At 45.0% G+C, this 17,786-nt stretch overlaps 1 protein-coding gene across 11 annotated transcripts in view; it reads left to right on the top strand.

The window, feature by feature from the left end:
* Window positions 1-17,786, top strand: part of PDZD2 (PDZ domain containing 2) — a 472,210-nt gene that overhangs the window by 382,103 nt on the left and 72,321 nt on the right. For all 11 annotated transcript variants that reach the window (XM_054685117.2, XM_016953479.4, XM_054685114.2 and 8 more), the window contains one exon: window positions 16,695-16,806. In XM_054685117.2, the coding sequence (XP_054541092.2) occupies window positions 16,695-16,806 (112 nt within the window). The remainder of the gene's footprint in view (window positions 1-16,694; window positions 16,807-17,786) is intronic.

The following is a 17,786-nucleotide window of genomic DNA, read 5'->3' as shown; positions in this document are numbered from 1 at the left end:
CCTTGAGATGTGTCTTCTGAGACTGTAATGTAGATAATGTTGCTGCACTGTCAGAATCTTACTCTTAAGAGGAACAGGAGATCCTCACTTAGTTTCAGTTTCAGTTATTGTGCTGGATTATAGGCAAATGACAAAATGATCTTTTTTTTTTCTTTTTTTTTTTTTTGAGACAGAGTCTCACTGTCACCCAGGCTGGAGTGCAGTGGCGCGATCTCGGCTCACTGCAACCTCTGCCTCCCAGGTTCAAGCGATTCTCCTGCCTCAGCCTCCCAAGTAGCTGGGACTATAGGTGCACACCACTATTCCTGGCTAATTTTTTGTATTTTTAGTAGAAACAGTGTTTCACCATGTTGGCCAGGCTGGTCTTGAACTCCTAACCTCAAGTGATCTGCCCACCTCAGCCTCCCAAAGTGCTGGGATTACAGGAGTGAGCCACTGCACCTGGCCAACAAAATGATCTTCGACGGTGCATAGATGAGTTAGATAAATGGGCATTGGGTGCCGGGGGGAAAAAACCCCCACCTTACTTAAAGACTTCATGTGCATTGAAGATTTGGAATTTTTTTTTTTTTTTTTTTTTTTTTTTTTTACATTTTCCTCTTTTTAGCCACATCTTATGCAACATGGTAGCACACAGCCTGAGAAATAAAGCAAAATACAAGAGGTCAGAAGTTCCCCTGTGGAATCCAGGGCAGAAATTTCACAAAGAAATGGAGCGATTTAGGACAAACTCCTCACCCCACCCCCTACCGTTACTGTTTGCTTGCCTTGATTTTTTTTTTTAATTGTTGTTGTTTTTGAGACAGTCTCGCTCTGTCACCCAGGCTGGAGTGCTGTGGCATGATCTCGGCTCACTGCAACCTCTGCCTCCCGGGTTTAAGCAATTCTCATGTCTCAGCCTCCTGATTTCAAGCAATTCTCGTGCCTCAGCCTCTCGAGTAGCTGGGATTACAGGCACCTGCCACCATGCCTGGGTGATTTTTGTATTTTTTAGTAGAGATGGGGTTTCACCATGTTGGCCAGGCTGGTCTTTAATTCCTGACCTCAAGTGATCCACCTGCCTCAGCCCCCCAAAGTGCTGGGATTATAGGCATGAGCCACCGCATCTGGCCTCCTGACAGAGACTTTCTAACTCCTCCACGCCTTCAGTAGTCTCTCCTTTCTCTGATTGCCAGTCTTACCTGTTTCTCACATTTTAGCACTTAAAATCAGAACGTCAGCTCCCGGTTTGTTAATGGGCAGGTGTTTTCCAAAATTTGTTGGTAAAGCTTTTGTTTGGATATTCAAATTTATTTCCCCTTGAAACAAATATATCTACTTAGTAAATATCTGTGGAATTATCTTTTAAGCTATGAGTAGCAAAAAGGTGGCCTTTGTGTCACCCACTTACCCCTCCTCTTTAGCTCCTGGGGCAGACATCTGGAATTCTTCCTAGCACTCTTCCTGCTGATACCAGATATAACCGCAGTAGTTCATAACATGACCCTGCAGGTGCCCACAACCAAGGCATTGTACGAATCAATGCTGGATGATGGCCAGCCTGACATCTCCGTCCACACTCAGCACTGTGCTGGGTGCTTTGGGGATACAGAGATGGCAGACCCAGTCTTGTTTCTTCTCTCATGGCATTTTTTATATTCCATAATGAATTATGATTATTTCTGTACTTCTTCTTTTTTCGTTTTTTTTTTTGTTTGTTTTTTTGTTTTTTTTTGGAGTGGGGGGATGGAGTCTCACTGTTGCCCAGGCTGGAGTGCAGTGGCATGATCTCTGCTCACTGCAACCTCTACCTCCCGGGTTCATGCAATTCTCCTGCCTCAGCCTCCCAAGTAGCTGGGACTACAGGCGCACACCGCCACTCACAGCTAATTTTTTTTTTTTTTTTTTTTTGTATTTTAGTAGAGATGGGGTTTCACCATGTTGCCCAGGCTGATCTCGAACTCCTGAGCTCAGGCAATCTGCCTGCCTCGGCCTCCCAAAGTGCTGGGATTATAGGTATGAGCCCCCGCACCCAGCCATTTCTGTACTTTTCATAGTCCCCTTTTCAGCATAATGAATCCTCAAGGAGCCATGTGCAGTACTGACCTAGAGAAGAGATCTGATTCCTTCTGGGGATCAGCAGGGGTTCAATGGATGGGTGGCATTTGACTATTCCGTAGGACTTCCACAGGAACACCTGCAGAAACTGATGACATTCTGGAACAGAAAAATAACATGTACAGTGGTCCTCATATAGGAAATTTTGAAGTCTGTCCACAGATCCACAAAGTCTATTGAGCAAAATGTTCAGCCCTTGCTTCTAGTTTCAGACTATGGAATTTTGACTTCTTTTGCAAGGAAAGTGACTCACTGATGGCTTTTCAGTTGAGTGACAGGGTCAGAGTTTTTAAGATTACTCAAGCAGCGGGGCAGAGGAGGAGTGGGATTGAAGAAAGGCAGGATGGAGGTGAAGAGATGGATTTGGAGGCCTTTGCTGTACCTAGTCCCATTGAGAGGTAACCAGAGCCTGTGCTGCAGGAGTGATGGTCATGAGGATGGAGAGGCAGGAAGCCGTGTGAGTGACAGGCAGTGGGAGGTCACCTGCCAGTCGGGGTGCTGGCTTCTGGGAGCAAGGGCCCCTTGGCATGGAGGGAGAGGATGAAAAGTTTCCTTCCCTTTTTTCCTGAAGGCAGGGCTGGCCCTATGCAATATTTTGAATGGGTTTCTATTTGCCTTTGAACCCTTGTGTCATCCCCTCCTGCTCACTTGATGCCGGCTGTCTTTACAGGCCCCCGGAGCCCAGAGCTTTCATCCTGGTCTGAACTCTCCACTGAGGTCCCCACCGTCTCCCCTCCCAGACAGCCTCTCCTTCCTCCTTCTCCAAGCCACGTTCTCTCATTGCACCACCACCAACAACCCAAAAGACCAAAAAACAAACCAACCTTTTCCATTTTTCCAAGCAGTGTGTTTGTTAGGAAAGCAATCTGACTTAAAACCTATTTAAACAGTGGTAAGTGATTCTGGGACACTTAGCAAAGTATGTACATTTTAAACAGAGAATCCTTCTTAAAGAGTTTATCTGTATCATTTAAAAATGAAATTTAAGATAAAATTACACAGAATCCTGGATGACAAGGTTGCTTTTAGAGGAAATACCATGCTAGCTTCTTGCCTAAGATGTCTCTCTCTGTCACTTCCTTCCCTTCCACTTAACTAAGTCATATTTTCTGAAAATTCTCAAGTCTTCATAATGACTCTGGGTACAGATGGCAGTGGGGAGATGGGTAGGGCTAGAGTATGAACTATTCCTGACCGTAGCCCCCCTTATCCAGAGTTTTGCTTCCTGCAGTTTCCTTTACCCACAGTAAACCTCTATCAGAAAATATAACTCCAGAAACAAACAATTCATAAGTTTTAAATTGTGTGCCATTCTGACGAGAGTGGTGAAATCTCATGCTGTCTTGCTCTGTCCCGCCTGGGACGTGAATCACCCCTTCATCCAGTTTATCTACACCATCTACACTACCTGCCCGTTAGTCACTACGTAGCCAGCTCCATGATCAGATCAACTGTTGTGGTATCACGGTTCTTGTGATCAAGCAGTTGTATTCTGCTTCATGATTGCCCCGTCGTGCAAGCAATGATGCTGGCAATGCAGATATGCCAAAGAGAAGCCATGCAGGGCTTCCTTTTGGTGGAAAGTTTCTTGAGGAAGGAAGGAAAAGTCATATGCTGAGGTTGCAAGATCTATGGTAAGAATGAATCTTCTATCCTTGAAACTGTGAAGAAGGAAAAAGAATTTTGTGCTAGTTTTGCCATCACCCCTCAAGCCGCAAAAGTTACAGCCACAGTGCATAAGCGCTTAGCTAAGATGGAAAAGGCATTAGATTTGTGGGTGGAAGACGTGAACAGAAACATGTTCCAATTAACGGGGCCGGGCGTGGTGGCTCATCCCTGTAATCCCAGTACTTTGGGAGGCCAAGGCGGGCAGATTACCTGAGGTCAGGAGTTTGAGACCAATATGGCCAACATGGCGAAACCTCATCTCTACTAAAAATACAAAAATTAGCTGGGTGTGGTGGTGCACTCCTGTTATCCCAGCTATTCAGGAGGCTGAGGCAGGAGAATCGCATGAATCCGGGAGGTGGAGGTTGCAGTGAGCCAAGATTGTGCTATTGAACTCCAGCCTAGGTGACAGGGCAAGACTTCATCTCAAAAAAAAAAAAAGAAAGAAAGAAAGAAAAAAGAAAAGGAAAGAAAGAAACATGGGGTTTGGCACATATGCCCCATGGATGGGGGCTCCGTTGTAGATGAGGAGTTACAACTGAAGGGCCACATAATAAGCATTTCAGGCTTTGCTAGCCAAACAGTCTTTGTTTCAACTGCTCACCTCTGCCTTTGTACTTTGAAAGCAGCCATAAACAATAAATAAATGGGCATGACTGTGTTCCAGTAAAACTTGACAAAAACAAGTGCTGGGCCGGATTTGGCCCCCAGGCATGTTGGCTGAGCCCTGCTGTAGGTGATCATTTTTGAGCCTGGAACAGCCTCTCTTTTTGCTCCTTCCTGTGGGCTCACCAGCATCTCAGCTTTCCCAACAGATTATCTTAAAGAAGCGCCTGCCCTTAGAAATATATGTCAGCAAAGCCCATGAACTCAACACTATTCCTAGAAAGAAAGGAAGGAAAAAGAAGGAAGGAAAGAAGCAGCAAGGAGCTCATATTGATCTGGGGAAGGCAGCGGAAGGCCAGAGAGTGCTGCCTGGAACTTAACAGTGAGCCCTGGCCGGGTGCGGTGGCTCACATCTGTAATCCCAGCACTTTGGGAGGCTGAGGAGGGCGGATCGCCTGAGGTCAGGAGTTCAAGACCAGCCTGACCAACATGGAGAAACCCTGTCTCTACTAAAAATACAAAATTAGCCGGGCGTGGTGGCACATGCCTGTAATCCCAGCTACACGGGAGGCTGAGGCAGGAGAATCACTTGAACCCAGGAGGTGGAGGTTGTGGTGAGCCAAGATCGCGCCATTGCACTCCAGCCTGGACAACAAGAGTGAAACTCCATCACACAAAAAAAAAAAACAACAACTAGTGAGCCCAAATGTAACCATGATGCTTTTTTTTTTTTTTTTTGAAACAGTCTCACTCTTGTCACCCAGGCTGGAGGGCAGTGGCATGATCTCGGCTCACTACAACCTCCACCTCCCGTTTCAAGTGATTCTCTTGCCTCAGCCTCCCTAGTATCTGGGATTACAGGTGCCCTCCACAAACGCCCAGCTAATTTTTGTGTTTTTAGTAGACACAAGATTTCACTATGTTGCCCAGGCTGGTCTCAACCCCTGACCTCAAGTGAACCACCTGCCTCAGTCTCCCAGAGTGCTGGGATTGCAGGCATGAGCCACCAAGCCCAGCCCACAATGTCTTACTTTTCACCTAAAACCTGCCTAAATGGCATGCCCAGTTAAAACAATCTTTTTCTGTTACAATAATCCATGTAAGAGTATGACACATTTTCTGAAAGATTTGTCTAAAAAAAGCCTGGTGTGTTTACTGTTGCTGCTGAATTGGATTTGACTCCGCTGCTGTATCAGGGCCCCTTCTGACAATTTACCTCTTGCTTCCTTTCCTGCTAATTGTCCTGTTGACTACTTTTTTTTTTTTTTTTTTTTTGGTAACAGTGTCTGGTTCTGTCACCCAGCCTAGAGTGCAGTGGCACAATCTTGGCTCACTACAACCTCCATCTTCTGGGCTCAAGCTATTCTTCCACCTCAGCCTCCCGAGTAGCTGAGACTACAGGCATGTGCCACCACACCCAGCTAGATTTTGTATTTTTTGTAGAGACGGGGTCTTGTGATGTTGCCCAGGCTGGTCTTGAACTCCTGGGCTCAAAGCAATCCGCCTGCCTCCGCCTCCCAAAGTGCTGAGATGACAGGCGTGAGCGACTGTGCCCAGCCCTGTGTACTTCTTAGGGCTCTTTTACATGCCTTTCTTTTTTTAACAGCCTTCCCACCTCTACCTTTTACATGTCTTGAGATTTTCCTGTATGCATGTGTATGCGTGCATCTGCACGCGCGTGCACACACACACACCTGATTTTGTCATTCTGGTGTTTAAAGCATATCATAGTCCTACTTCCAGAAATACGTCCAATGCAATGAACCTGGTAGCCAACCCTGCTGAGAAATGACCCAAGGGTCTACCTTGAGTAGCCAGCCCCCAAATCCAAAGAATAGCTCCAGACCCCATAGTTTTCTCACCCACTAGGTCATGGGACCATGGCAAGAGTGAGAGAGTTCCACTTCCCAGAGAATGCCTGTTATTACCTTACCTCAATTTGAAATCTGTACTAAGGATGAACACATGCATTCTCCTCCTTGACATCCACATCCCCTGTTGTTTCCTTTTTTTGTTGTTTTTGTTTTTTGTTTTTGTTTTGAGACAGAGTCTCGCTCTGTCGCCCAGGCTGGAGTGCAGTAGCACGATCTCGGCTCACTGCAGTCTCTGCCTCCCGGGCTCAAGCAATTCTCCTGCCTCAGCCTCCTGAGTAGCTGGGATTACAGGTGTGTGCCACCACGCCCGGCTGATTTTTTGTACTTTTAGTAGAGACGGGGTTTCACCATGTTGGCCAGGCTGGTCTTCAACTCCTGACCTCAGGTGCTCCACCCGCCTCGGCCTCCCAAAGTGCTGGAATTACAGGCGTGAGCCACCATGCCTGGCCCCCCTGTTATTTTCAAAGAGCTGAGAGTTACTAGAGGACACTAGCCTCTCTTGGGAACATGACACATACAAACCCACTGCAAGAGGGTCAGTTACAAGCTAATGACTGATTACATTCCTGTGCCCTTAAAGGTGATTACCTCAACTTTCTAAGGAACCAAGAGATCTCTTTAAATTTCAATGCATAAAAATAATCACTCTCGATGTGTGTTAAGCCCATTCAAATTGTTTGGGGATGATGAATGGGAGGAAACTGGAAATGGGCTTAGCTAGAACAAGGGCAGTATTAATTCATTTGCAGAGCCACAGCCTGAGCGTCGCAGTGGGCATCAGCTGCAGCTCCCCCGACTCCCAGCTGCATCTGACAACCTCTGATCTATGCACACATGCCCGGCGTGTACCAGAGCACGCTCAGGGTTGACGAGTTTGACTTTGTGGTGTTGCTGTTTTCCTCTTTAGTTCTGAGTTACTCTCTTGATTGGAAAGCAGTGGGTCGAGTGTAGCAGTAGATTCCTGTTTTAATTTCTACACGTAACTTGCAGGCTTCTTGCTACTTTGTGCTGATTTATTGTTGTCCTGATTCCCATTTTCTGAATGGTTATTCATTCCCAGCCCAGGCCTCTTTGATGACCATCTGGTTCTCCTTCGGTCACTCAAACATCTGCCCCAGAGACTTGGAAAATGAGCTTCCTTTGGCAACCTAAAAATAATCTTAGTGTGACTGAAGCCTGAAAGGGAAATCACCGCGTTCCACTGTCCTATGGACACTGACCAGGGGAATGAGCCAACAGAGCTTCCTGGGGATTTGGAGCTTAGATGTCTTCTGTCACATCTGCAGATTTTTTCTTTTTTTTTCAAGTCTTGGGAACCATAAAAACATGGTGAGAACTGGGTGCAACCAGTCCTGAAGTTTTCTTTGGGACTAGGCATGCTTGCACAAAGGAAACAGCTGGAGATAAAAGCCACGCTTTGCATGGTTTGTTTGTAAGGCTGCAAGAGCTGGCTGAGAAAGACAGAGGATACTCAGGATTGCGACATGCTATTAGTCACAGTGTGTTCCAGGAGAGCTCACAAATGCTTTGAAACAGTTACAGGATATTTCTAAGGACGAGACTTTTAGCTTGGACCTAAGAGGCCTGTCTCATGGGCAATGATGGTTTGCTGCCCACCCCTAGAAGACGAAATTTGCCAGAAACTAAAACTCAGTCCCCGTGGTATTTCTCATCCAAAATTATTTCTAGCCACATTGTCTAGTGCAACTTTTCAGAGGTTCTGCAATGATATAAAATGTCAACATAATAATGTTCAAATAAATTAAATGCCCTTGTAGGTCATAATCCAAAGATGTTAAAATCTAAAGTAATTAACATCTCAACTTAAATTTCCTTGACTTTTTGTGTTTAAAAAAAACCAAAGCCCTTAATGGCCTCCTTTGATCTCTCCTATTTCTTATTTTGCTCCTTCTATTTTTTTTTTTTTTTGAGACAGAGTCTCGCTCATGTTGCCCAGGCTGGACTGCAGTGGCACAACCTTGGCTCACTGCAACCTCTGCCTCCCGGATTCAAGGAATTCTCCTGCCTCAGCCTCCCGAGTAGCTGGGATTATAGACATGTGCCACCACACCCAGCTAATTTTTGTATTTTTAGTAGAGACGGGGTTTCACCAGGTTGGCCAGGCTGGTCTGGAACTCCTGACCTCAAGTGATCCGCCTGCCTTGGCCTCCCAAATTGCTGGGATTGCAGGCGTGAGTCACCGTGCCCAGCCATTATTTTGCTCATTCTTAGTTAAGGAGATCCTTGGTGCTGGATGCTGGAAAAAGATTGTGTTTTTCAGCATCTGCAGCCTGGGCTGTTTTCCACAGGAATAAATACAGTTTTTTCCAGCTCCAAGAAGACTGAATTCATTCAACAGCAAGTCTCTCATGTGCTTTACTTTTTAGTGATATGCAAATAAAAAAAAGTAAGTGGACCCTCAATAGTATCAAAACATTGTCCCCACGCCCTTAACATTTAGAAAGATGACCCAAACCCCAGTCCCTAGACAGTTGTCCTAGGCAAGATTTTGTTCTTGGGACCTTATTTAAATTTGCCAAAGGTGGTATCAAGAACTGTAAAAAAAAAAAAAAAAAAGCTTTTCCACTATAGTTTCATGGATGCTGGCAGGACTTGAGATTCCTGAGTCAGAGACAAATGACTTTTTATTACTCATGGCACAGCAACTAGATTTTAGCTTCCCTAATCTCAGTTTTTAGGATTTAACCCCAGTTTATTTAGGGCTTTATGTTCACATCATTTCCCCTTCCCACCACAAGTCCTGTGGCGGTGACACAGGCTCGGGGGTGTGCACATGCAGTGGATTTGCATCACAGCTGAGGATCCCTCACCATAGGCAACCTCAGTCTTTTATGATGGGCTAGAAGCAGACCTGACCAACCTTTGCACCAGAGGAAGGAACCTGTCCCTTCCTCCTGAGACACTATCTAACTTTCAAGCCTGTTCACTCTACAAACATCCCTGGAAAGACAGATAATTCCATGTAACAACAGCCTCTGTCTCTGTTTGCACGCCATGCAGAAATGCAAGAGACCCAGGGAGAATTACCTCCCAATAGGGCAGACCAGAGAGACTCAGTAATATCAAGAAAAGGCAGGTTGATGAGGAAAAGATTCCTGGCGTCTCTTAAAGATGCCAGTCAGTCTGACAGTTGTCTGGAGTTCACGACCATGAACTTAAAGCCAATTGGCAGGAATCTTCCTCCCAATTGGAGTTGGAGGGAAATCAACCCGGTCCTACTTCAAGTGCTTTCTGTGTGTATTCAGTAGCTTCTTGACTGGCATTTTCACTTTGACATAAAAGTAAAGGGCTTCATGGCGTGCTGCATTGGGTGTAGATGGTGCCTCTGATGGAGCTCTACCTTCTTAAACGCAGCAATGTTCAGTCAGTCCTGGGCCACATTTTCCATTTCCACTGCCTCTTGGCATGGAAGTGCTTAGACTGAAGAAAGCTTCATCTCTCCTTCCACATTTTTTGAGCTGGAAAAACACCCTCTGCAGATTCATGATCCAGACCTTCTGTTGATGATGCTAGAGCTTGTGCCCCTAATGAGCTAGTAAGGGCTAATACCTCTGCCGCCTCTTCCTTGGGATTAGTTTTTTCTCAGGTTTTGAGTGTCCCAGGGATCACGTGGCATTGCTTTCTCCTACATATTTTGGGGCAGTAATTGGATATGTCTGTAGTGATTCATATCCTTCCCCTTTGGGAAAGACTTAATTGAGTTTCCTTTTTACCTGCTGCTTAAATTAGTTCCATTTCTTCTTTATAGGTTTGCGTGCTGAATTTGGGTGTTTTTTAAAAAGTATTTCTACTGTTTCTTTGCTTTCTGACTCAGACCTTTTTTCCTAACATACTAATCTAGATAATATACAGGGTCCATCACTGTGAAAGAGATGAAATCAATGACTCTTCTATTTAGTGAAATATCCATTGTTCAAATGCATGCTGACCACCACTGGCTCTGCGTTAGCTAATTCCACCTAGGAAATGTTCTCCTATCAGACCAGCATCAAGTTCTAGCCTATTCTCCTCCTGCCAGGCCCCGCCCCCTTGGTATTTCTCTTATTTACTCCCTTTAGAGTCCCTCATTTCATGCATTTCTCGGCCCACTTTCATCAGAGCAATGACCGATAACTGTGTTCTGTTAGAATTTACTGAGGATTTTTTTCATTCTTCTCGGTCTTCCCTGCAGTTTTGCCTTCAAGTCTGTCCGCATATGCTGATCTCTCTTGGGAGAGCTGTCCCAGATTATCCTTCCAAAGCTCTTCCTCTGCAGTCTTAAAATCATTTCTCTCATGTTTTCTGGGCCTGGAATTCCACTCTCTTCCCTGTGGTTTTGAATCTCAGGTAGCTTTCTTCAGGTCCCAGTCACCCCCACTAATTTAGGAATAACATAGCATCTCCCTGCTTTTGTGACAGACCCTTTAAGATAGGAACCGTCAAGAGTCTTTTCCATACATCACTGTGCTCTGGGACTTCACAATCCCAGTTACTCATCAGACTCTGGAGTCTGTTGTCTAAGATCTCTTTTAAGGAAGTATCCCTTTTTCTCTAGTTAGTCATCATGTATTTCTTTATTTTCTCTTTTCCACTGCGCCTATTCTGATCAGGGACCAGAGCATGTTTTCAAATCCTCCTTGTTCTTGTGCGCAAACCTGATTTCTAAAAACTGAGCATTTCAGGCACATGCCTTTAAAAATGCCTTCTTAGCTGTGAGTTTTGCAGTAATTTTATTAAAGGGTTTTTTTCCCCATCTTCAAAGAAGATAGCATGTCTTTGGATCTCCATTGGTTTCTCTTTATTCTTTAATGAAATCTGCCACTTTCCATAGGTATGAAGTTGAAATGTATATCTCTGCAGTCTAGAGCCACAGTCTATGTAATCATCAAATCTGGAGGCACCCTGAGACCTGGGGGGAGAAAGCTTGGGCCTTTTTATTTCTTTAATTTCGACTAAACCTTACCTATATTCTTATGATACACATTAGGTACTCCACAGTGAATTTCTTTTTAACCCTCATGATAACCCTGTAAGACAATTGCAAGGTATTTTTAACTCTTTAAACATAAATACGATTGTTCCTATTTCACATAATGAAAAAACTGCCTTGGATATCAATGATCAATATGTTACAGGCACAATCCGTGCTGCTGCCTATGGCACATGTAAATTGCATTATACTCTGCATACACCTCCCGTGCTTATAGTTTATACATTGAGCAGAACAAGTTTCCATAAATCGCTGATTAAAATATGTATACTCTGAATAGGGAGCAACATGACAGTCACCCTTATTTGTTGGCTGGTGGGCTACTCAGGTACAGCTGAGAAGCTTTCATTTCTTCTCTTCTTCATTTCTGAAGTAAACGTGGGGGAGAGCAGGAAGAACTGGGAAGTCGCAGCTTAGTTCCGTGTCCAGTTCCACTGGAGGCTGGTTCTGTTGGCCCAGGGCAGTGGTGAATTCCAGAGGCCCAGGCCCTGTTCCTCTTCCATGAGCCTGGTCTCTGTGTTCTTTGTTAGCTTTCCTGCTGATTCTGATGCACCTCAAAGTTTCCCTAGGCCATTCTCAGCCCCTGAGAATCTGCCTCGGAATCAGACCTGTGTAAATCAGTGGCCACGTCGGTCACTTTCACTCTCTCGGTCGTTCCTTGGGCCACTGCTTCTGCCTTCATGCCCACTTCCAGAGGTCCTCTTCTGGCAACTCCTGAGCTTTGGGGGAGTTCTCTGTGTGAACGTTCAGCCTTCTCCAGTCCACACTTAGGATTCAGCTTTCTCAAGTCAGATCCATTGCCACGTGGTTGTCAGCTTGCTGGTTTCCAGAATTTGTTGCTTTTGTCTTCTGTTTTCTTTATCCTTGTGAATTATGTCTGTCTTTTCCTAAAAAAAATTTTCCCTGTCATGTTAGTGTGGTTTCAAAGGGAAATCAGGAGAAATCTGCCACCTTTAGTCAGAAACCTATGTTATTTAATTCCCAAATGCAGGCCCATTTTTCAGATGAGGACACTGACGTTCAAAGAGGTTGACTGACGTGCCTAAATTGCAGTAAAATGGTATAATCAGGATTTGTGCCCAGGTAGCTGGCCGGATTCTCAACCACTCTGCCCCACTACCTCTCTACAAAATCAGATGCTAAAGATGCTTCTTCATTGAGTGCTGTGTATGCTACAGGTGTGGAAAATGATGCAAACAGGAAGGCTCTACCATGGAAATTGGCAAATTCTATGAGACTCCATTAATATAATGGGATTGTTTTGTACTACACTTGATGTTAGCCAAGAGGCCGAGAAGCAATAATGGCATTGTTTTGTAACACATGAATTAGAAACTGCTCATGAATAATAGATTTTATCAACTGTTTCGTTGAACTGAAGGCCTTCCAGGAGAACATTTTGCAAATTTCGGTTCAGAACAGCTAAAATGACATCATTTCCAGAACAGTTTGCTCTGTGCATTGGGAACAAAACCACACACAGAAAAGGGACTCTCTTAGAGTGTGGACATTTTCAGACAATAGTCAAAGTGTAATCAAAATTGCATTTTATATTGCTACTTCCTGACATAATCTGGAATGAATGTGTCTAAGCAACCCACTTCCTGTTCAGTGAGTTACAAGTCATCTAATATCACAACAAACTCAACGAAAAAACAGTTTTTTGTTATAAGAGGAAACAGTTCCATTTAAATTCATTCCCCACTGCTAACCCTTTCAGTGGGTTCTGAAATAAGATGTCACTCCTTCCTTGCTCAACAGCAAGAGCTCTCTGCTTGCAACTCTTTGAGATATCTCTAGGTCCATTCTTACTGGCTCTAGCTACAGGCATTAGGTAGCCACATACACCATCTCTCTTTTTTTTTTTGAGACAGAGTCTCGCTCTTTTGCCCAGGCTGGAATGCAGTGGCACGATCTCGGCTCACTGCAACCTCTGCCTCCTGGTTTCAAGCAATCCTCCTTCCTCAGCCTCCCAAGTAGCTTGGACTACAGGCGCTCACCACCACACCCGGCTAATTTTTGTATTTTAGTAGAGATGGGGTTTCGCCATGTTGGCCGGGCTGGTCTTGAACTCCTGGCCTCAAGAAATCTGCCCACCTCGGCCTTCCAGAGTGCTGGGATTACAGGTGTGAACCACCACGTCTGGCTCACATATACCATCTTTAGCATAAGATTTCTTTGACGTAAAAAACCTACTGGCATTTTGTAGATCATAGAAACTGAATCTGTCTATCATGACCAGAAACCTTTCAGGCAGGCTCCTTTCCTTCTCAGGTGCTCAGAAGTGCTTGTATCATCTCCAAAATGTCTCTGATCCTATGAAAACCTGGGGCTGTGTTGGGAAAATAAAGGAGAAGACAGATGCAGAAAACTTCCTAAGTCCAGAAACAATAGGCTGGCATGGTTTTCCTCACTCCGCATGAGCATCTCAGACAGACTTTCCAACGTTTGGGACCTTGGCCACTGTGTAATAAGCTACCCATTTAGTAGGCACCAAAGGCGGTAATGTCTTACAAGCCAGGGAATCCCTTACTCTGAAGGTCGATAGCCTGGGTCAGGTGGTATTATCAGAAGGAACCAGGAATTTTTTTTGTTTTTTTTTTTTTTGACACAGAGTCTCGCTCTGTCACCCAGGCTGGAGTGCAGTGGCGCAATCTCAGCTCGCTGGAACCTCTGCCTCCCAGGCTTGAGCTATTCTTGTGCCTTAGCCTTCAGAGTAGCTGGGATTATACAGGCACGTGCCACCATGCACAGCTAATTTTTGTATTCTTTGTAGAAGTGGGGTTTCACCATGTTGGCCGGGCTGGTCTTGAACTCCTGGCCTCAAGTGATCCACCCGTCTCCGCTTCCCAAAGTACTGGGATTACAGACGTGAGCCATCACACCCAGCTGGAACCAGGAATTTAACTCACTCTCTGGTAATTGCTGTTCACAGTCTGGAGACAGTATGGAAAGAACCTGGAGACAGGTTCTTTGCATAAAGTTTTTAAGTCAAGCAAAGGGGAGGCTCTAAGGCTTTTCTCTGGATTCTTCCATTTGTATGTGGCCCAGAGCTCAGGATGTCTCAGAGATGGCTCTTTCTTCTCTGTGTACATATTGATGTCAGGATTTGGGGTTGGGAAAGACATCCCTCCAGGGAATCTCTAAAATCACCCTCAAGATTCTGTTCCTGCTTTTTCTTCACAATTTAAACCTGAACACCTGCCAGTTCCTGATAAGGTAATATGAATGCAACAGATTTATTACCTTTGTTTTTGTATGTCAGAATTAATTTGTTTTCTCAATGCCCCTTTCTCAATTTTGCCTACGTTTCCTCATTCTCAGACCTTTTTATTCCTCTTTCTAACCCAGAAAGATACTTGAACTTGAGGAGGAAGAGGGAATCTTCCAAACTTTACACATTGTATACAGAATTTGTATATAAACAATTATTTCTTAAAAGAGATTACCTACGTAATTACTCTAACTGCTTACTTTATACGTTTTTATGTATTGAATTTTTTTTTTTTTCTTTTTTGAGATGGAGTCTAGCTCTGTCGCCTAGGATGGAGTGCAGTGGCGTGATCTCGGCTCACTGCAACCTGCACCTCCCAGGTTCAAGTGATTCTCCAGCCTTAGCCTCCCAAGTAGCTGGGATTACAGGTGTGTGCTACCATGCCCAGCTAGTTTTTGTATTTTTAGTAAAGACAGGGTTTCACCATGTTGGCTAGGCTGGTCTTGAACTCCTGACCTCAGGTGAATTTTTTTTTAAGAGAAAGAAAGGGTCTTGCTATGTTGCCCAGGCTGCTAATGTTGACCTCCTGGGCTCAAGTGATCCTCCTGTCTCAGCCTCCTGAATAGCTGGGACTACAGACACCCACCACTGTACCCAGCTATATACTGAATTTAATATACAACATATAATTTTCATTACCTGTTAATTTGAGGTGAGAAGTGACACTATAATTACATCACCTTTTGATAACCGGTAAGAGAAAATGCAAATCAAGAAGCTTTTGAATACATACAAAAAGCACTTTAAGTAGGACCAGGTTGATTTCTCCCAACCCCAACTGGGAGGAAGATTCCTGCCAGTTGAGTTTAACTTCATAGTCATGAACTCCAGACAACTGTCAGGCTGAATGGCATCTTTAAGAGAAGCCAGAAATCTTTTCATCATCAACCTTTGTTTTGTTTTGTTTTGTTTGTTTGTTTTGAGACAGTCTCGCTCTGTCGCCCAGGCTGGAGTGCAGTGGCGTGATCTCGGCTCACTGCAACCTCTGCCTCACGAGTTCAATCAGTTCTCCTGCCTCAGCCTCTCGAGTAGCTGGGACTACAGGCACCCGCCACCATGCCCGGCTAATTTCACACCCGGCTAATTTTTTGTATTTTTAGTAGAGACGGGGTTTCACTGTTTTAGCCATTAGCCAGGATGGTCTCAATCTCCTGACCTCGTGATCCGCCCACCTCTGCCTCCGGGCATGAGCCACTGCACCCGGCCTCATCAACCTTTCTTTACTTGATACCTTATATGCCTTTTTAAGTATGTATATCTTACTTAGTGAGAATATTACCTATTTTAATATGACTGTTTTCCTCTAGAACCTCAAAGGAAAATAAAATGTCAAATGGGAAGATTTATTGTTTGATGTATCTCAAAAGTCTTGTACATGTAAATTTACCCCACAATTTTTTATAAACACTCTGAAGTGCATGTGTCTCATTTTCTTCTCTAGTAAATGGGGGTTTTGTTTTGTTTTTAGCATGTTGGGTTTCTCTAGGATGGAGGACCCAGTGAGCCTTGGGATCAGACTTTGTGCATCACCTCCTGGGGTCACACAACTTCCAGATGTGTGGGCTGACCTCATGTCGACGCCTCCAGGGTGCCTGGGGCTGAGCTTGATTCCAGGAGCCGTCTGATCAATACTCACTCAGGAGCATAGCACACAGAACATTTGGTTGACTAAAATGTATAGCTGCCACAAAATCAAATTTTTACTGTATTTTAGAAACCTTAGAACTGGGTTTGAATTTCTGGTTTAATATTTGTTGCAACTTGCATTGTGGGAAAAAGCACTGGCCTACAGGTCAAGAGACCTGGGCTTGCATTGTAGCTTTGTAGTTGACCACTGGGAGACCACCTGGGTAACTGATCAACAAGTGTCCTCAGCTGTAGGATGGCAGACGAAGTGGCCCTGGGGGCCCTGGTTCCATGCTGCGCGGTGAGACGTGTGCTGAGGAGGACTGGGGGCCCTGGTTCCATGCTGGGCGGTGAGACGCGTACTGAGGAGGAATTGGCCAATGCAAGGCGTTGCGAATGCAGCTTATCTGAAGGGCTGTGCTTTGATCCCGTGGTCCTTCTTCTCACATAACACCTGTATTGCTGCTCCTTGAGCCTTGAGATAACATTGTGGAGGGGGACAGCATAAGTCATCGCAGGGCTGGGCTCTCCCATCAGCTCTGTGCTTTCTGCATTTCAGATGCCTGGGACAGATGAACCCCAAGATGTGTGCGGTGCTGAGGAATCCAAGGGGAACTTGGAAAGTCCCAAACAGGGCAGCAATAAAATCAAGCTCAAGAGTCGCCTTTCAGGTAGGTGGGGGCTCTACCTGATGCAGCCTGTCTAGGATGAGTTTTCAGCCTCAGGAGCAGGGAGATGAAGCCATTGCCGGGATGAGCTCCCGTCTTCCTTAAAACCTCAAAATCATTTTTTCCTTGGATGGTGCATATCCCAGGCATAACAACTGCATTTAGCCTCCTGCCTGTGTGAATTTCATTTTTTTTGAGTCATAACAAAGTGGATGTCAACATTCCTGTGTGTCTCTGTGTCCTGAAACATGACTGTCTTATGTTTGGTTCGTTTACTTCAATCAGATTTCACATGATCCTTTCAATGTGGAGTTAATATCAAATCTGCATTTCAATAAGCAGGAGAAAGATGGGATGGAGTTGCAGCTTTTGGAGCAAATAGACTCTATCTCCTGGGCATTTCCTTACGGTAGCTGGCCTGGGCCCAGAGAGGGAAAGTCAGCATTGAAAGCAATGGCTGTGTGCAGGAGGCACCTTAGAACTTTTGTGTATCATTATGAAAGGCATTTTTTTTTTTTCTGAGATGGAGTCTTGCTCTGTCACCCAGGCTGGAGTGCAGTGGCACGATCTCGGTTCACTACAACCTCCGCCTCCCGGGTTCAAGCAATTCTCCTGCCTCAAACTCCCGAGTAGCTGGGATTACAAGCGCCCGCCACCGTGCCTGGCTAATTTTTTTGCATTTTTAGTGGAGACAAGGTTTCACCATGTTGGCCAGGCTGGTCTTGAACTCCTGACCGCGTGATCCGCCCACCTCAGCTTCCCAAAGTGCTGGGATTATAGGTGTGAGCCACCGTGCCTGGCAAAAGGCATTTTTTAGGCACATGATGGGTCTTTTCCTCCATTAAAAAACAAAAAAAAAAGTAAAAATTGTATTTTATGGCTGTGTTGGTATAAAGATACAGCTGGAGGCCGGGCGCGGTGGCTCACACCTGTAATCCCAACACTTTGGGAGGCTGAGGCAGGCAGATCACGAGGTCAGGAGA

Source organism: Pan troglodytes, chromosome 4, assembly GCF_028858775.2.
Source record: "Pan troglodytes isolate AG18354 chromosome 4, NHGRI_mPanTro3-v2.0_pri, whole genome shotgun sequence".
Taxonomy (NCBI): domain Eukaryota; kingdom Metazoa; phylum Chordata; class Mammalia; order Primates; family Hominidae; genus Pan; species Pan troglodytes.
The sequence above is the reverse complement of the archived record's forward strand: the minus strand, read 5'-3'. Positions and strand labels throughout refer to the sequence as shown.